The sequence below is a fragment of the Corythoichthys intestinalis genome, chromosome 9, assembly GCF_030265065.1.
Source record: "Corythoichthys intestinalis isolate RoL2023-P3 chromosome 9, ASM3026506v1, whole genome shotgun sequence".
Classification (NCBI taxonomy): Eukaryota; Metazoa; Chordata; class Actinopteri; order Syngnathiformes; family Syngnathidae; genus Corythoichthys; species Corythoichthys intestinalis.
The window spans coordinates 20,487,333-20,508,457 of record NC_080403.1 but is presented as its reverse complement, the minus strand read 5'-3'; the positions used below and the strand labels follow the sequence as shown (position 1 = coordinate 20,508,457).

Below are 21,125 nucleotides of genomic sequence, written 5' to 3'. Positions count from 1 at the left end.
GTGCATGCAGGTAATGCTGTTATATCGTCCCAACCAATGTTGAGACCAAACCTACGCCCTTGCATCCGTGCACTATTACACCTACTTACTGGAGAGGTGGGTAGTAACGCGTTACATTTTTAAAAAATTTACAGTCACTTTTTGAGTAAAATGGACTTCTAAGAGTAGTTTTACCACATCATACTTTTTCCTTTTACTTGAGTAGATTTGTGAAGAAATGCTATGCTTGCCCCGCCACACAAGTCGTTACATTTTTCCTCTTTATTCGACATATTAGTTTTTACTTTTTTTTTTTGTGCCAGCGATACGAACAGTAGCTCTACCAGTTTCACCAATGAGACGTCGCAACAGTAATCACATGACTCCATTATACTAATGACACTCAAGCTTGCCATTCTATGCTCACGCCGGCCTGTTCAATCACGTGGTGTCTTTAAACCACCGTAAAAAAATAAGTATTTGACATGGACTCGAAAGCGCAGATTTTAACCTCTCTCCCAGTTTAAATTTGGCACTGATTGACCACGGAAAACTGGAGATATGATCCTTTTACTTTCATAATAGGAACTGTGATAGAACTATTCAAACCAGGAGCTATTTTCTCCACTACAGGACACTCATGCTCTTTGGACGAATGATGCTTGCTTTCTGCAGATTTTTTTTCTCTCGCCAGAATTCAATTTTTTTTTTTTTTTTTTTTTTAAGTATTTCTTTGGCTCAAAGTGTTTCTGTAACAGGTTATAGTACAGTATAATAATAACAGTTCCTATAGATAACTGCTGAGAGAAAAAAATACATTACATTAAACAATGGTATCACAATGTTTTTATTTATTTATTTATTTTCCCTTCAGGCATGAATCCAAACAAACATACAGCATTTATATGTGTTTACTTATTGAAACCCGTCCCCAGTATACCATAAAGGACGCAGAAATGCGTCCTTCACCTTCGAGTGTGTCGAATGTTACTCATTACTTGAGTATTCTTTTCACCAAATACTTGTACTTGAGTACATTTTTTGGATGACTACTTTTACTTTTACTTGAGTAATATTATTTTGAAGTAATGCTACTCTTACTTGAGTAAAGTTTTTGGCTACACTACCTACCTCTGCTTACTGCTGTTTATATGTCTTACTGTCGGCCTATTTTTTGTTATTAGGCTCAGGCCAATGGCAGATGCTGGTCCTTCAATGAGTTGAAGCTCAAAGTGTGTCCGCATGTGAGTGCTTTGTGACAGTGGAGGAGCTCAGCGGAACCCGCTGCTCAGAAGGGAGAGAAAGTGCAGAGCGATAGAAGTCAGTCTCCAAACGCAAGCAGCCAGAAAAAAAATAAAAAGCACCGTTTTTTGCAGGTCGTTTTTAACAAGAAAAAAGTGTTGCTGGGATGATTAGGAAAGTCTCCAATTCAACTCAGAAAAACAGAATCAGTGTTGCCAACTCCCCAGTAAGGAAAGTAGCTATTGGCCGTCATAAAAGTTGCTGGATGATGTCATTGTTGAATTTACATTGTTGGCAATTTGCATTTAATTGTAATGGACTCTGTAGGAGAGGAATAATGTCATGGGAGAAGCAAAAGATTTGTAAATAAACACCAGAAAAGTCGCTAGATTCGTCGCTAGTCACTTTTTACAAAAAAAGTCGCCAAAAGGCTTTGGGAAGTCACCAGATTTAGCTAGAACGTTGGCAACACTGAACAGAATGAAAATTGATAAAAGTTACTACGAACGATTCCACCACAATGTCGCTGATTCGCTCATTTTGCTGTCAATCAAAAAAGGGATTCAGCCTAAGGCAAATCATCCACTCATCATGCATAAAGTGCGTAGTCCAGGCCAATCAAGCCCCGCTCACTGCACATACAGCCCGAGAGACGCTGAGCGTCCGATGGACTGGATAAACTCAGCCTTTATCCAATGACTCATCTCGTTTCGCTATAGAGGTTATTCACCACACTTCAGCTAAAATGGCAACGCCCATCTTGGACCTGACGACATGCTTGTTACTAGTACACATGCCGTAGCTTTGCAAGGCTACAAGGCTCCGTTTAAAATTTTGAGAGCACAAATGTGCAGGAGAATTCGAAGAATCTGCACTTTTACCGGATACCAAAATAAAGGAGCGATGGCTGCCATCAAACGGGTAAACTTCTTCCCAACTGACGGTTCGAGGCTTTGTAGCGCTCATTTCATAGGAGGTATGCAAATCTATTATTATCATTTTTAATTATTCTAATGTTTGAGTGTGTTTGGGCATGGTTGGTCGCTGGGCCAAGCTACCACTGAGCCAGGGACGATGCTTCAAGAAGGAAAGTCTTGCACTTCCGCGCGCAGAGAGAAATAAAATCTAAGAATGGCTTTAAACTAAAGTGATGCGTGTGATCTGCGTGTGCCCGAGTGTAGTAATGTAATTCACTGACTTATGTGGATTTATTCTGTTTTATTTCGTCATTGTATTTATTCATTGCAGAAAAAAAGCAACAATTCTCTGTCACCCGATTATGTGCCATCCATGTTTAGCTGTGTGAAAAAAATCTTGAGAAACAAAAGACAGGTGTATTGCGACCTTCAACCAACGCCAGCAAATGAAGAAACGCTTGCGGAAGACGGCGGCCGTTCCTGATGCTATGATTGTGTTGCTTCCTCATGCAAAATTAAAATAATTACCATTCTAATAAATAACACAAAATGAAATAAATACAGATTTAAAAGTAATTGAAAGGTAAATACTGCATTTTAATGATAGTTTCCAGTGGTGTAAAGTGGACCAATTCAAAATACACTATAGATGAGACTGAGGAATATATTTATTGTGCTGTCCCATGCATTTCATATTTGCTGTCTACATGTTGACAAGTCTACATGCATTTCTTATTTCCTGTCTGGCGACAGGTCTGCTTGAAATTAATCTACGTGTCGGCAATTTACATGACTAATTCAGTTCACTCACCTTACTGACGACGGTGTAAACATCTGACGTGTTTTTCGACAATAGAAGCTCCTTGACGAATCTTACTACGAAGTGTTTCTAGCCCTTAAAGCTTTTGTAGGCTTTTAAAGTTTGGTGGGTGTAAGTCCTCATGTATATGAGGTAATTATATACAGTATGTCCGGGTAATCTAAATGTGGCAGCTCGACAGCTAACATCATGTCCTGTCTCGATTTACGGCTGGTAATCATTGTATTTTTAGGAAATTTCGTGTTTTGCCTACGTGTGGGAAACGACGCCAACAGAAGGTCTAAGATGGAGGAATGTTTACAATCGTGATGGTGAAAAACCTCTATGGTGGAACAATGTTTTCTCAACTCTCGAGACTCAGCAGTCTGTGCTGTTGAAAGGACTGTGAAGCTGCACAAATGAATGAAAAGCAAGCTGCATCGTAACCGGTGATAAGAAGCTAACTCTGAACAAAACGAGCTCATTGTATCGCATGTTTAGTCAATGACATGTAGACACAACAATATACATTTGATCGCTTATTTTATTGGACACTTTAGGGGAAGCTGAGCGTCCCTTGCAGTCTTAGAGCCATCGCCAAAGTCTCAGGCCAGGAGTAAAGAAAAGACGTGAAAGTTGATAAAGGCGCCACTTACCATGGTCTGCGACGGACATCGTAGAGGTCAATCTTGTTGGGCGCTCGCCATGGAGTGGCTGGAAAATAAAATGGATGTTGCCCACTGCACTGTAGGATATTTCACCTCAGATTAGATCAAAGTCATAATTTCAGTCTGCCTATCCAGTTACCAGTAGAGACATCTGATAAGAAATTGCTCCACAGAGGAGCCTGAGGGTCAATTTAGACGTTATCTGGCACTGATTTATAAGGGCGGCTGGTTGACTCCCTTCACCACCACCGCTGCTGCAGTTTACCTGGGTAGTAGCGTGTCACACCCGTGGCACTGCCAAACACCTGCCAGCGGAGAGAGCTGTCTTCTCGGCGGTTTTCTATGAAAACCCGCTCCAGAGCTTGTGTCCAATTCAGCTCGTTCAGGATCACCGGAGCTGGAGACACACACACAACAACACTCATAAGACATACAGAACATACCTGCAATTGAATTATGTAGAAAACTGATGCCATAGGTCATTACCGCACAGACCAGTAACAAATGGAAAAATAAGGCACTTGGGAGTCAAGGTACTACATCATACAACTCTTCAAGACACCAAAAAGTCCCAGAACAACCTTGGCAGCCACATGCGCATACGCACAGGGAGGCCGATGGTGGCCATCTCACAGGATATCAAATCTAATCTGACTGATCTCCGAATGGTCGCCGAGGAGAAATGTTAGATTACCTTGGATGAGGTGATACGTCACCCGCAGTGTGCTCGGAAGGGGTCGGGCGGAGCCGTTCCTGCAAACCCGTGTGCGTGCTTTGAAGGATTTAGCGACTTAAGAACAGCATGAAGTCCAAATCATAAGGTCAGATATATTGAGTGTATTCTTCACCTCAAAAGTACAGGAAAAAAATCCTGCAGCATTAGGTGAAACATGCACACAATTGGGCACTAACAAAGAGCTTTAACTGTCTGTAGTTAAGTTCAATTGCGGGTGCAATCGGGTTTTAATAGGGAGCTGATTAAAGAGCAAACTAGCAGAAATTCAACTGGCTTGTCTGATGAGAGAAGTCGCTCTAAACACGTTTAACCTCAACACTCCACTTGTCTCAGCCTTCTTCATTAGCTGCAACTTCCTCAATGCTTTTCAATTACGGCTCACTTTTTGGAAAGCCACCATAAAGACAAATTTAAGTACAGAAGAAAGAATGAATTATAGACTCAGCAGAGCTTTTTAGTGAAGAAATGATGTACACATTCATCAGTCACAGTCAGGATATAGACCAGGGGTGCCCAAGTCCGGTCCTAGAAAGCCCCTATCCAGCTTGTTTTCCATGTCTCCTTTAACACACCTCAATCAATTGACAACGATCCTTATTATTTGATTCAGGTGTTTTAGAGGAGGGAGACATGGGCCGATATAGACGAACTATTTTGCACAAAAACAGCATTGTTTTTGGCAGCCATTTTAATTTTTGTCTCAGTCTTTTGGACGAAAATACTTATCAGTCTTAGTCAAATTTTAGTCATTTCAAAATGTGTTCGTCTTCATCTAGTTTTAGTCAACGAAAACTCAACTACTCTCAAAATGTTTTCGTCTATAAACTTCAAAAGTTTTAGACCATGAATAAATGAATAAAGGTTTCCAACAATTTCGAATAAACATGACAGACGAGCACATAACTGTAGAGTCTACAAGGATATTACCATTTTCAAGATGATAATACACAGCAGGAAAACAGCACATTTTTTGCAATTAATTAAAATCACCTGGACGCCACCAACTGTATGCAAAATGTTTTCCAAGATACACCGAGTCACTGCGCTAAATGCTAATGCTAACGCGAATGCTATGCAAACTCTACAAATTAGTTTAGTGTGTGATGACCACTCAACACAGACCTTTAGAGGCTAAAGCAACATGGCAAATCTAGCCAAGATAAGAAAGCAAAATTTACCAAGCAGCACCTGACACATATGTTTCACATAAGGAGCCTGAAATAGGCACAGGCTTTCTCACCAGCCGTTTAGAGAGAGTGTGTGTGTGGGTGGGCGGAGGTGTCGGGGAGAGGCGCCGCACTTTTCATGAGTGACATGACCAAACACTGCTAAATGCGTGCTATCTACACATACAATAAGAAAATTCACACATTGTGAATTTATGATGGAAACTATGGCTAGTTATATAGTAGTGTTGTATCAGTCGCGAACGATTCATTCTTTTTGAACGAATTGTTTGGGTGAACGAGACCGAACTAATCACCATCTGCACTGATTCGTTCTATGAAGTTGGGGCTTGTTCGCTGCGTGAGAGGGCGTTGAGCAAGCGGCAGCGTCTTCTGACATCGCACACGACCAATCAGACGCCAGCCTCATCACGGGCAGGGGAGGGAGCGGAAACAGAATCAGGGTGTCTGTCACTCACTTCCACGTGTAGCCAATAAGCAGCCAGCGTGCACGCAAGGGGGCAAGACTGAGTTATGTCACTTCCCGTTCAGTGACTCGGTCCTCCGGTACCTGACCTAGCTTGCTGCTAACTTGACTTTCCAGTAATGCGGTGAACGAGTCAAAAAATGGAAGGAAATGACTTTGTCACATATTTGTTAATGTGGAGCCTATCAAATGCTGCTCAAACAGACAAAACACCACACAAATCTAGCGAGCATGGTTTAGTGTACTACTTTTCTCAACAGACTCGGGACTACCTATGATGACATACTATCAAATTTACAGTAGTTTAAAACACGGGTAGCTAAAAAAAACAACAACAAAAAAAAACACGGGTAGCTACGAGGCAAGCAAAATTGAGCTGCGGTCGCGTGACGGCAGTGAAGGGGGCAGAGAACTGTCACTATATGGAGGCTTCATGGCAGCGATATTTACCTTATATGTGCACAGAAAAAAAGAATATTTAGCATGATCACCATAATACTGATTTGCAATGAAACTGTATATACATGTCAATTTTTTCCGACTGTTTTGTTTAATTTTTTCGTGTCAGAGCGTGTCGGGTGTTTGTTGGTTTGACAAATTATGTCCATCCGTCCATCATGTGCTACTCAAGCGCCCAAAAACAACGCACGCGGACACGGGAGATATCGCAATATGTCTACATTTTTCTTAACAGACTAATGAAATTAGAAAGGCAACATCTTAAAGAGCAAACAATTATTTCTCGTCAGCATTTGACGATCTGAGATGAGGGGACGACAGGGGAGCTGACCGGATTATTTTATTTGTTAATACCAGTGCAAAAATTCAAGACGATCATCTTAATACTGATTTGCAATTAAACTGTCAAATATCAAAATGTAGTATTGTTTTTATTTCAGAGCAGCACATTTGACAACTAGCTATTTACACTTTAGTTTTAACAATAGTGACGTAAAATAATAGTGATGAGCATGAAAACTAAAATACAACAGAGCGAGAGGTAAATATGATGTGTTGGTCTTTCCATATTTAGAAATTAAACTTTCGATTTATTTTTATTTTCGTGACAGCAAGCATGCCGCGTTGGCTGGTAGCAGCAGCATTGTATATGTGATCAAGATCATGCTATAGAAAGTCCGTGCGCCCCCGACCCCAAACCCCCACTCCCCCCACAAAAGGAAAATGTTTAACTGTGTACTAAATCGAAATGCAAGCACGAGCCATGACTTTGATCCCATTGAACTAGGACAGACGACGCGGAAGTTCTCCCTCGCTTTTGCAGCAGCGGGAGGGAGACGAGGCTGTCTGTGAAAGCAGAATGATATCGCCTGTAACTCATTTCTGAAACTACAACGAGTGGTCAATGAGGAGCCTGTGTGCAAGAGAGGGAGGGACAAAGTAATGTCACTTCCCGTTCAGTTATACTGCGAAGCGGTCTTTGGTGATTCGTTCGGCAACGTCACTTCCCGTTCACTAACCGACCGATTCATTTGGGCGGGGAAGGAGATGAGGGGGGCGAACGATTCGTTGAACGATTTGTTTGAACGAATCTTTTTACTGAACGAACCGGAATGGATTAGTTTACTCAAGTGAACGACAGATCCCGTCACTATTATATAGTCTCCCAAGACACGTTTGCGGCCCATCAACGTGACGTCATTTTCATGAGTAAAAAAATTTTGTTCTCGTCATCGCTGATGAAAACAAAACAACAGTTTGACTGGTGTATCTGTTATCATTTTTTGGGAGGGGGGTTTCTCATAAGAAATAATTTTGCATCCAAGGGAAACCAGTATTTAGATTGGACTGATGCTTATTTAGAGAAGATCAAAAAGCTAAAGCACACATTTCAATTTCACCTGGCCCACGCAATCCTCAGGCAGCGGTCAGGCAGTCATCTGATTAACGCGTGTAAAAGTATTATCCTTTAAGCGGCAGTTATCACAACCTTCGTGCTGTCAAGTCCCGGCTGGTCTCTTATCTAAGGAGAGCCACCAAGTATGAGATGATAGCTGTCCTGCACCAGCCAAGGGCAAGGAGACATCACGCCATCGCTGTTTAAACTGCAATGACGAAACATCATGTCCCATGTCTGGTCTGTTGGATATTTGCAATCCACAGTGGGGATAAAAAATAAAGGAGGAAAATGTATATTTTAACCCTTTAATTCCAAATGTATCACATTTGATACGCCTAAAATTTAATGATTTTGAGAGTAATTCAGAATTTTGACATTTCTTAAAAAAAAAAAAAAAAAAAGATGGATGCAAGTCAACACATGCATCTGCAGGTTCCATGAGCTAAAAAAAAAAAAAAAAAACAGGACTTAGCTAGGTTTGTATGTATTAGAGCGCTTATTACACATATTCATTTTGACATTTCTTTTTACAAATTTGAAAAAAAGGTTTCATTAGGACCTTATTTTTCATTTTGAGATTCTCTGATAATTGATTCATGTTGCAGGTCTTTAAGGGTTAATTAAAATGTTGGAATAGAAGAATGTTTTCATTAAAACGTTTGACAAAAAAAAAAAATATTACGTCTTATCACATTATTTATTCAAATTTAAAGAAACAAATGCTGTTTAAAGGCTACAATATACAGTATGTATCACAAAAATTTTCAACTAAAATAAAATCACATAAAATGTTGAATATTGCAAGATATACTCTATTTAATTTTAGAAATATTATAAAGGTTATTGCATGAAATAATTGTTTTTTGGAAAAAAAAAAAAAACGTTTTAATTTTACATGATGAAGACTAAATTTACAAAAAAGTATGTCTTAAGAAACTGCAATATTTCATATGGAAAAAAGTCACTACAGTGGTACCTCTACCTCTAAGTTAATTCGTTCCAGGACCTTGTTTGTGTGTCGAATTGGTCGTATGTCGAGCAGGATTTTCCCAGGAGAATACATTATAATTCCGTTTATTCGTTCCACAGCCCGAAAATCTACACAAAATCCTTAATAGATACTGCTGGTATTATTACAAATGGCAATTACACATAGCAAAAAAAAAATATATATATATATATATAAATAAACATCGGAATAATAATTCCTGCAATACAGTAACGAATCGGGTTTTAATGTGGGGGATGTGTTTTGCATGCTGTACTTGAACGCACTGCGTGGCTGAAAAAGAGAGAAAGGTGCAGCAGAGATTTTATTTTCTCTTTTAATGTGCTCGTGTTGTTGCCGTCACTGTGGCGGACAGTAGACGTGTTGTGTTGCACAAGTTCTGAAATAAATGATTAAAAACCTGACAAAGCAGGTGATTTCTTTGGTGATGTATATCATATACAATAATAATTCTCACCTTAACTTATAAAGACTGGTGAACAGAGGTCGGAGGAGGACCATCGAGATCGTAGACATTGTAGCACACACTACACTCATATTTGTTTTAACCATTTATCTTCATTTCAATGCTAAGTGTCACCTTATTCCTTTTTTCACCACTTGCATTAATCTTTTTGGAACACGGGTTGATTTCTTAGACAAGAAAATCCGCCGTGAGTTCGTTTTGAGGGAAAACAAACTGCAGCGCTGTAACAGATCGTTGTATTTCGAGCATGTCGTCGGATGTAGAAACAAATGGCGAGTCAAATTTTACTTCGGATGTCGAAAAGATCGTGTGTCAAAGCGATCGTATGTCGAGTCAACACTGTACTTTCATTTAAAAACAGGCTGTGTATTTTACACATTTATAACTTAAAACTAAAAACTCATGTTGCCGAATATCCCACTTTTTCTGTAAGAAATAAAAATACATTTGATATATTTCAGAATACTGTTATATATTTAATATATTTTTCAAAAGTTTAATATATCAAGACTCAAGAAAAAAGTGTTTTGAAATTTCCAAACTATATAAAATTTCCCAAATTAAGACGTGACAAGAACAGATTTTAAAATTTAAAAAATATAAAAATATGTGAAATAGTATTACTCACCATTTCATTTAAAAAGATAAAAAAGTTAAACATTATGTTAATACAATTTTATAGTTATCATAAATTATTTTATTTGAAATGTGATTTTGATTTAAATTTGAAGATTTTGAATGGTTTCCACTATTTTTTGCAAAGTATCACAATACCGGTTCAGATTCAGAATATTTAGTTGATAAAGTTGACAAAGTGCAAAATCCATAATAATCTTCTTTCAAGAAAACAGATATGCAGAAGCACACCAGCCATCCCAATTATTTGACAAGAATGGCAACATGTTAAACAAGGATGCTGTTTGTGTGCTCTCACATGCCCGGTGGTAAACAGCTTTGGTCACCGTCCCACAAAAAGACCAAAGTTAGTGTTTATCTTACGCTAAAATAGGTCATTGTATGCCGGTATGCGCTACCTTTGCTGTCAGACACATACACGCACACACGCAAACACGCCCTGCGGAGATCGCTTCAAGAAAAACAGGCACGTACGAGATAAGCTAACGCGGCAAACTAATTCTCTTTGATTTATTCAGCCAGGATATGCCCCGACTTCTCTGGACAGTTGATAAAAAGACAAATTCTCGCTCGGGGGTCTGAATTGCACGCTCACCCAGGCAGCAGACAGGGCCCCCCCGGCGCCATCGTTCACGTGAAACGCATGCCCCCTCCCACTATATGTGATATCTTTAAAAGGTAATTCATCAAGGCGCCGCTCCCGTGACATTTGGAGCACCCTTGGCTTTGCCCCCTTTATGCGGCACGACACCACAAAAGCGTTAAGAGAGCGGGATTTATGGGGCATCTCGGCTCCAGATCGTTCCTCAACCTCTCTCGTTGCCTTCCTTCCTGTGACCGCCCCCATCCTTCCTTCATATACACATTATTCACATTGATATATCTTAGATAAAGAGCCATCCAAACAGATGCTGCTGTATTAATACAACATCTTACAAATGGCCGCATGAATCTGCTGTATTCACAGTACAAAGCTCAGTGTAATATATCACGTGTGCTGCACACACAAAGTGGGCCCTGGTCACAAATCCATAACGGTAATGGAGCTAAAGCTATTAGCCAAGTCACTAAGAAAGCGTCGCGGCCATTAGTGTTGCAGTAGTTTACATGTGTAGACAGCTCAATGTGTTGCTTGCATCGGCTCACGTGAATAAGCTGACATTGGACGGCTTCATTTCAGCCTCACGATAAATAATTTTCGTATGCTGTCGACTTCCCTTGAGTCCATCAAACTGAATAAAAACAAGGCTGACAGTCAAATTGCTACAATTACAGTAAATACACAAGAGAAAACAACTACAATATATTTAAACAGGCTTCCTTCACAAAATGTTCAAATGTCACAAACTGGAAGTTTTTGACATGTGTTGGTGGAGCGGGGTCTTAAATTATTTTAACATTTCAAAAGAAAGAGCAGAATCAATAAATGATCTCTGAAGTCCACAGACAGGTAGTGGTGGGAGGCAATAAGGTGTTATGTGCTCTCTCATACAGTGCTGCTCAAAAGTTTGTGAACCCCCTCAACATTTTGGAATTTTCTATTATTTCAACCTGATTTCCTAATCAATCAATTCAGTAGTTTTTTTTTGTTTTTTTAACAGTTGTGTTGTCGAGACTAAATTAAAAAGAGTTTTCATCAACTGATGTAGGTGCAAAATTGAACTGTTTGGTCACAACCAAAACCGCCATGTCTGGCGAAAAGTCAACACTGCATACCACCAAAAGAACCTTCTCCCAACAGTGAAGCATGGAGGTGGGAATGTCAAGATCTGGGCTTGCTTTTCATCCTCAGGACCTGGACAACTCCACATAGTCCAGGGAATCATGAATTCTGAGGAATATTGTCAAATCCTAGAACATAACCTGACGCCATCTGTTTTGAAGTTAAAGCTTGGCAGAAGGTGGATCATGCAACATGATAATGATCCAAAGCATTCCAGCAATACAACCAAGGAATGGCTGAAAAAGAAGAAGATTCGTGTTCTGGACTGGCCCAGTCAAAGTCCTGACCTAAATCCCATTGAAATGCTGTGGCGGGACCTGAAGCGAGCAGTTCATGCCAGACGCCCATCAAACCTCTCTCAACTGACTGCGTTCTGCAAGGAAGAATGGGCAAAAATCCCCCAAAGTAGATGTGAGAGGCTGATTAGTCACTACAGAAACCGTTTGGTTGAGGTAATCTCTGCAAAAGGAGGCGCAATATCCTATTAACTGAAGGGGTTCACATACTTTTGCACACATGATATCTGAGTTTTTCTTAAATCAACCACTTTTGTTAAATAAAGAATGACAATATAACTATTTCTTTTGTTTCAGTCCATTATTTGGAATGTCAGTATTACGGATTTGGGTATAACTTAACATTTAATAAGGTTATTTTAGTTTTTTTTACAAAAAATCTGACCATCGCTGTGGGGTTCACAAACTTTCGAGCAGCACTGTATGTGTTCCAGTTAAAATTTGAGCTGCAGCCTTTCAGAGAATGAGAGAAAAGGCAGGACGAACTGATGCCTATACAAAAGTCCTTGATTTATTATTTCTAAAGTACTGACTACCAACCACTGTGCTCTAGCTCAATGAAGGTCGTAATTCTTTGATTTGTCAGGTATTTAAACTCAATGACTGCCACTGAAGGCGTTACACAACCCATTTATGTTGACTGGGAGGGGCAGCAGTGAATCATAGACTTCATAATGATATTGACAGGACACATTCCCCAGACACTGCACCACGCCTTCAAGTAGGGGGCCATCCCACACTCCGCTTCAGTCGGTCGCAGTTAAACTCAAACACATGCAGTGATCCAATGCAGGATTTAGGTTGAAAAAGTACGAAAGCTATACCGCATACAAACAGGAAGGTATTGTCTCGGGAGTGATTTGTCCGAGGATTCAAGGTAATTATTATATTTTTCGTACCATGCATGCATTTTGAAATATGAAAAATATAAATGGGAGAAATTAACTGCTACGGCTTTGGCATCATAATTTGCAATATTTACGTAAAATGCTAACTGCACGATTTTTTCCTTGCAACGAAGAATCGAGACTCTTTTACGTTCATGTATATATGAAGAATTCAGGGATTTAAGCATTTATTCACAAAAATCTTAAACGTAAAAAGCTTTTTGTCTGTGTTTCCACTCGGTCAGCTTTGACGGAGATAGGCCCCCTATTAATCGGCCCTGCGCTCCATGTCCTGTCAATATATTAGGAAGTCCATGACTGAATAATTGCTCCCAGTCAAAAATGAATTGGACGTCCATCACCATCAATAGAGAGGTTTCCTAAGTACTTCCGCATTTATGCTCGCGGCTTCCGTTTTACACTTTCTCTAACCAAAACAACAGAGGAGCTCAAGTGGCATTACTAATCAAACTCCATCAAAACAGACAATTTGGAAATGTCGGATCCATCTGCCATCTTCACAACATGGGAGGACAACATGGAGAAATGGCTAAGAATCGCCACAACCAAAATAGTTTTGTATTTTAATGATTTAATGGCAGTGGATATAAACGCAATCAGGGACCTGAAAAGCTCTAAAGTATCCAGTTGAATGTGTTATAATGCATGAATTTGGGAATTGTGTTCATAAAGGCAGATGTGGAACCAAGACAGCGCCACCACAAAGCAATAACAGGTACAATTATGTTCAATTTGACTACAATTCTGTGTGTTGCGTCACAGCTGAGACATCATTAGCTTTGCATTAGCTTCAACGACGAAGTAACGGGAAAAAAAAAAACACTCATCTACAACAAGTCATACACCTGCTTTTTGCCCTAAATGCATAAATTCAAGTGTTAAACATTTTTTCCCCGTTTGTTTACAGGTGGAAAATGCTCTTAGGCTTGGGAAGACAACTTCATGTGCCTCACAACACTTACGTTGATGGACATATATCGAGACTACGTGCATTCTACCTTGATAATGGAAGGCTCGTTCATGCTCCACCTTCGTTAATATTTTTCTAAATTGTGATTTATTGACCTTTTTTTACCATGCACCATGGAATGGCAAATGGAATCATGTGGTCCAAAGTTTTATTGCGATCAATATCTGCAATAAAAAGAATGACATACTATTTGTGTTTATATGTACATGTGCGATGAGCTCAGAATACCATAAATATAACCTAACTAGATGAAAATGACTTTATAGTATTTCCTTGAACCAACAAAATTCTTGTCGGCCCTTCTGAATTCGGCAACTGTAATATTTGTAATTTCACCTCATTTTGGTCACTCAAGTGGCAGGCGTATAAATCTACACCCCATGTTAACACAATCTGCACAGATTGTAAGAATTTTGTCCACGAACGATCAACGAAGTGATAAGAACAAACATGCGATCTTTAGGGTTAAAGCTGGGAGCCAAATCTTTAATGTGCTGCTGGTTTCGATTGAAGGCGTATGGCGAGGTAGCTCCACACTAGCGCTTTGAAGCTGGACGCTGTTCAAAACATCCCACTTCCAAGCATATAAGTATATAGGCGCTTCCAGGAGTTCACACAACCTAGCACAGCACAGAAAGTCCCAGAGTCTTATCTGCGTCGTGCTGAATCCATTTTTGGAGATTGTTTGGGTTCCTCTGGTTTGATTTGGCAGTTTAAAACTTTGTCTATTTCAACCGCAATTCATGGTGTTGTCTAAACCGGAAGTCCGTAGCAGAAAATGTCAAAGATGGTGCCGCCCAATTTGCGCTCAGAAAACATGTCTATAGGTTTTTTTTTAAACACAGATATTTTATCAATGAGTTGAAAGAAGTATGCCATTGGCATAATTAAAAAATCAAAAAGTGCAATATGTCGCCTAGTAGAACAATTTAACGCTCCAATATCATATCAGGGATGTCCCCGATCTGATCACGTGATTGGAAATCGCTCAATCAAGTCATTTTCAGAAGATCACTCTTAGGGATGGGAATCGAGAACTGGTTCCTATAGTATTACATCACGTAATTTACACATATTACACAAACTCGATTCAGCTGATAGGACTACGTGTCATTCATCAAGTGACCACTCACCAAGTATCTTCTGGAGAGCCATTGCAGAGAGGTTTTGCATTGATTCTCACAGGCCAGGTTTATTCATGAGACCACTTAAAGAAATTGTGATTTTTCCCCAAAAAACTATTAATGGGTCGATCGTATTCCTCCTGGAATACTCTATAAGAAAAAAATAACATATATGCATCTAAAACAATCCTAAACAATTTTATTAGCAATTTTAATACTCATTTCGGTCGGTCGTCCACCAATCAGTGTTTTTTTTCGCAATAATTTGAATTTGGTGGGTTGTAGGGCCAATCTGACAACTGATTTCCCACAAAAGTGTATACCTCCGCATCCGATGGTGCTATTTTTGTGTTGCTACGACTAATGAAAGTGAATGTTCCAAATTACTTCACGAAATGCACCTGACGACTAGAGCCATTCAGCGTATTTTTGCCCGTAATTCAAAAAAGGATGGTCCTATTGGTCCCAAACCACTTTTATTCTACTCAGTATCAAAATGCATTTCCAAAGAGTACCCAACTATGTCTAGGAAGTTAACAAATCCAAGTTAGCGGAGGATTGTGCTAAAATTTCTCTTATATTGTATGCGATCCAGCCGTCCTTATGTAAGTACACCAACCTAATTATAAACTTGCTATTATTTGGGACAACTAAAGAGATACTCTGCCCCTGCTGTCTGGACTAGCTAAACGCTTTCTGTGTGTGCAGGCTTTCTCCACCCCATCTGAGACGGTTTTCTCCACTGCTGGAGACACCATAAGTCCAGAAAGATCACATATCCTACCTGAAAAAGAAGACATGCTTATTTTTCTGCAAAACAATTGTTAATTTTGCACATTTGCACTACGCACTGTTCTGTTGTATTTGACAGTATTTATCTTTTTTTTTATTTATTATTTTTGAGCGCTATCAGCTCATATGTCCTTTTAAAAAGGAGGATTTTTAAAAATATTTCTATTCGAAAAATGTTTCAGTAAATGGTAAATGGACAGTACTTATATAGAAATGTTACACATGCTTGTCTATTTGCCACAGTTACATACTGCCACAGTTAACATAGAGGCTTTGGGTCTCTTTTGACCTCGTTGTGAGTTTGTAAGGTTGTGACTTCTGATTAAACAAACTAGATGCCAATCAAAATGTTTGTTCTTCTTTATCCCCAAATTAGAATCGATAAGAGAATCGATAAAGAATCGAATTGTTAAGCAATACCGATAATGGAATCGGAATCGTGAAAATCCTATTAATTCCCATCTCTAATCATACTCAGGTGAACGATCAGAGTTTTAAGATGTATTTTTTCATTTTTAGTTTTGATTTTGTACGGCTACAAAGCAACAGAATAACCAGACATACAATGGGGCAAATAAGTATTTAGTCAACCACCAATTGTGCAAGTTCTCCTACTTGACAAGAATAGAGAGGCCTGTAATTGTCAACATGGGTAAACCTCAACCATGAGAGACAGAATGTGGAAAAGAAAAAAAAAACAGAAAATCACATTGTTTGATTTTTAAATAATTTATTTCCAAATTACAGTGGAAAATAAGTATTTGGTCACCTACAAACAAGCAAGATTTCTGGCTGTCAAAGAGGTCTAACTTCTTCTAACAAGGTCTAACAAGGCTCCACTCATTACCTGTATTAATGGCACCTTTTTAAGCCATTATTGGTATAAAAGACATTTTTCCACAAGCTCAGTCAGTCCCACTCCAAACTCCACTATGGCCAAGACCAAAGAGCTGTCGAAGGACACCAGAGACAAAATTTTAGACCTGCGCCAGGCTGGGAAGAATCTGCAATAGGTAAAATGCTTGGTGTTAAGAAATCAACTGTGGGAGCAATTATTAGAAAATGGAAGACATACAAGACCACTGATAATCTCCCTGGATCTGGGGCTCCATGCAAGATCTCACCCCGTGGCGTCAAAATGATAACAAGAAAGGTGAGCAAAAATCCCAGAACCACACGGGGGGACCTAGTGAATGACCTACAAAGAGCTGGGACCACAGTAACAAAGGCTACTATCAGTAACACAATGCACTGCCAGGGACTCAAATCCTGCACTGCCAGACGTGCCCTCCATCTCAAGCCAGTACACGTCCAGGCCCGTCTGCGGTTCGCTAGAGAGTATTTGGATGCTCCAGAAGAGGACTGGGAGAATGTGTTATGGTCAGATGAAACCAAAATAGAACTTTTTGGTAGAAACACAGGTTCTCGTGTTTGGAGGAGCATCCGAAGAACACCATACCTACTGTGAAGCATGGGATGGAAACATTTTGCTTTGGAGCTGTTTTCCTGCAAAGGGACCAGGACGACGGTCTCTGTGTGAAGGAAAGAATGAATGGGGCCATGAATCGAGAGATTTTGAGTGAAAATCTCCTTCAATCAGCAAGGGCATTGAAGATGAGACGTGGCTGGGTCTTTCAGCATGACAAGGATCCCAAACACACAGCCAGGGCAACAAAGGAGTGGCTTCGTAAGAAGCATTTCAAGGTCCTGGAGTGGCCTAGCCAGTCTCCAGATCTCAACCCCATAGAACATCTGTGGAGGGAGTTGAAAGTCCGTGTTGCCCAACGACAGCCCCAAAACATCACTGCTGTAGAGGAGATCTGCATGGAGGAATGGGCCAAAATATCAGCAACAGTGTATGAGAAGCTTTTGAAGAGTTACAGAAAACGTTTGGCCTCTGTTATTGCCAAAAAAGGGTACATAACAAAGTATTGAGATGAACTTTTGGTATTGACCAAATACTTATTTTCCACCATGATTTGCAAATGAAGCTAACGGAAAAAAAAGCATGATGCAATGCTGATTATGTCTGCAGTATGCAAATATTTTACATTTGGGTGTACTTTTTCCCCCCTCCCTAATACCAAGGTATTAGATCGGGACTCGGCAGATCCTCAAAATCAGATGATTTAGACTCATGCACAAAAATATGTGATTGGGAGATCCCTATTTCATATTATTTCATTGCATCACTGTTGAGGGTTCCAGCTGGGAATCATTTGTTGCATTTTGTATTCTTCTCAACGCTAGCACTGTTACGGGCTTATTAATATGTCGTAGAGGAAGACAGGGTTTCAAGATGCTAATCTCGTGGGAGAAATATTTGTGTAATTTGCCACATACCTTCTAATAATTCTTCCCCAAACAAATACACCAACTGCCATTTGTTAGTTTGCCAGTTGAGTTTGGTTAGCCTTTTTAATTAGCGTGCAGGTAAATGATAGTGCCCCTTCAATGGGCACATGCTAAAGTAGAGAATGAGTGAAGGCTCAAGACTGTTTTTGCCCACCTCTTTTCAGTTTTAAACCCATTTCTTTTATCCGTCTATTTCCATCATGTTCAACCCCCTACGCACGTTTAAATCTGGTTTGATGCTAAGAGGGCTTGAGTTGCATCTCTTGTGAAGCGTGAGCAACGTGGCAGGGGAGAAGGCTTCCTCCAGAGCCACAGGAACCCGCGGCGTGCCAAACAAATACACACAGCCGGCAAACAAACTCCTCTCATTATCACGCTTTTCAGGGCATTTGAATCGATCGCAACTGGACTCTTCTGGTTGTCACAGATGTGACAAGGAGCAGACTTCATCAGTTTATGCAACAGGGCTTTGTTTTAGAGACATTGCAGATTATTTTTATTTAAGGAATATATTTTCACATAATCATGTATTTGGCGGAAAACACAGACAAGACTGAAAAAGCAGTTTCTGCTCTTGCACCCCTCTTAAAAAGAAACTGCTGTATTTTCAGCCATAACAAGTATTGTGTTTGATAGAACAATATGTCTATATGCTGCCATTGCAGATTCATGGCGAATTAAGCCCCCGAACTATTTTTAATTTGTCCGTTTTACCCTGAAAACCCCTGTTTACAGACAGCGCAACCACTTTTGTTTCAACCCAGCAATAAAACGAAGGTCATTATATTTATTATTCAAAATGTCTGTCATGTTTAGCTTAGAATCATTAATTGATGTCTAATATTTTGTAAAAAAAAAAAAAACGACTTTAAAAAATTATTCACTCGCATATTTTAAACTTTTAAACAAATTATGTCACAATGTAAAATGTCTGTAAAATGGTCACGGATATCTACCTTATAACTAGGGATGCGAATCGAAATCCGATTCCATTTCGGAAACGGTTCCGAGTGTTTCGAGGCCTCGACATCACAATGAAAAAGCCTTAACGATCCCTTTAATGATTCCTAAAGACGCGTATTGCGTCGTGACGTGTGTTGTTGTCCAGACGCATCAAACTAGCATGGCGCCAAGAACCACTCGCTCCAAAGTTTGACTACACTTCACCAGGAAAGAGTGTGAAAATGAAAGGTTACGACGGGTAAGCACGAGCATTGCAGCCATAAACATAACAATGACAGCACGTAGGTTCAAACGCTCGAAAGTGTGTCTTCACTTCACGAGGAAAAATTACAACAAAGTGACTTGCAGTCATTGCAAGGTGGAGATAACTGCATCGGGAGGGAATACGACTGGGCGGTCCTCACAGAGAGGCTAAGGCTCAGTCCTGGCTATACAGCTAGCTAAACTCCCAAATGACGATGCAGAAGACGTTGGTATAATTTGCTGACTTTATTCAACCATCACTTGAAGAGTGAAACTAAGAATAGAAATGAAACAAATCAATTTCGTCCCCAATAACAAACAGGTTTGCATCAACGTAAATCAGCGATGATTAGCTGCTAATAACAGTAATAACAAATGGTTAGCATTCGTTCGCTAGCATTAGCACATCGTTCAAACCACTACACAACTGGATTTAAGAGTCCGATCGCGAGTGGAAACACAACAACAACAACACAAAAGATGATACATACAGGCGTTGCCTCTGTAGATATTAACATTAACAAAGAACGTAGGCTCGTAGAAGTGTTTCCCTCTCTCACTAACTCGCTCACTCACTTGGATGCGGCATTTCTTCTTTGGGTGTAAGCGCGCTGTTCTTCACGTGAGCGCGTTCTTCTTCGCGTGAGGAAGCGCAAGGGCGCCCCCACTTGAGCGTGTAAGCGCCACAAAAACTAAAAGGCATGCAATTCAATGTAATGGTAAATAATACACGTTAACCCAGCAGTCCCTAAACTGCGGCCCGCGGCCCAAATACGGCCCGCCTCCACATTTGGTCCGGCCATTTTGAATTTTTTTTTCTTTCTCAATCGTGTTATTTATTTCCTGGCCTTTTCCTTGAAGAATTCAGAGAGGGTTATTTGGTTATTATCTATTTAATTAATAGTGTTTTTATTATTAATTATTATTATTATAAAGAATCCAGAAAGGGTTATTTGATTGTGGCTTTCTTAAAAACAATAATTTTTTACATTTATGCACCTCTGCAATCGTCACACTTTTTCTGTTACAAACTGACCCCGGCCCCTCATCAGAGAAGGGAAAAGTTATGTGGCCCTCACAGGAAAAAGTTTGGGGACCCCTGCTTTAACACACATTGCCAAAGGCAGAACAACAACCTATCTGCCAATATATACCAATATTTTTTATTTCTATTAGATAAATGTTTCAGTAAAATGTTACACATTCATGTGTATTTGCCACAGTTAATATTGAGGCTTTGGGCCTCTTTTGATCTCGTTGTGAGTTTGTAAGGTTGTGACTTCTGATTAAACAAACTTGATGCCAATCAAAACGTTTGTTCTTTTTCCCCAAATTAGAATCGATAAGAGAATCGATAAAGAATCGAATCGTTAAGCAATATCGATAATGGAATCGGAATCGTAAAAATCCTATCAATTCCCATCCCTACTTATAACGATCGCTTATTGTATTTCTTTTTTGTTACTGTCGCATTTTCTCCGATATGTTAGATGATAAATAATCGATCCAAACAAAGAAAAAAAAAAAAAAAGTAAGTATGCGATAACATCTCGTTAAAGTCATGGCGTCTGCAATTCTGCTCTCGCGTGCTCTCACTTCCAGATAGGGTTTTGCTGTTTACATTTTTTTTTCTTGAAATGCCCTCGTGTTCAAAACGTTTCTTCCCCCAGAAAATTAAGATTTTACGCTTTCCAATAATGTACCACACATGCATATCGGACAATTTTGGCCAAATTGGGGGACTCAGAGCGGAACTACAAGTCACCTGAGTGTTTTCCGCCAAATATA

The 21,125-nt window shown here is 39.7% G+C and overlaps 1 protein-coding gene across 3 annotated transcripts in view; it reads right to left on the bottom strand.

Annotated features, from left to right (window-relative positions):
- cacna2d2a (calcium channel, voltage-dependent, alpha 2/delta subunit 2a) overlaps positions 1–21,125 on the bottom strand; it is a 348,071-nt gene that overhangs the window by 89,311 nt on the left and 237,635 nt on the right. For all 3 annotated transcript variants that reach the window (XM_057845730.1, XM_057845731.1, XM_057845732.1), the window contains 2 exons: positions 3,871–4,002; positions 3,594–3,651 (listed from right to left, as the gene is read on the bottom strand). In XM_057845730.1, the coding sequence (XP_057701713.1) occupies positions 3,594–3,651; positions 3,871–4,002 (190 nt within the window). The remainder of the gene's footprint in view (positions 1–3,593; positions 3,652–3,870; positions 4,003–21,125) is intronic.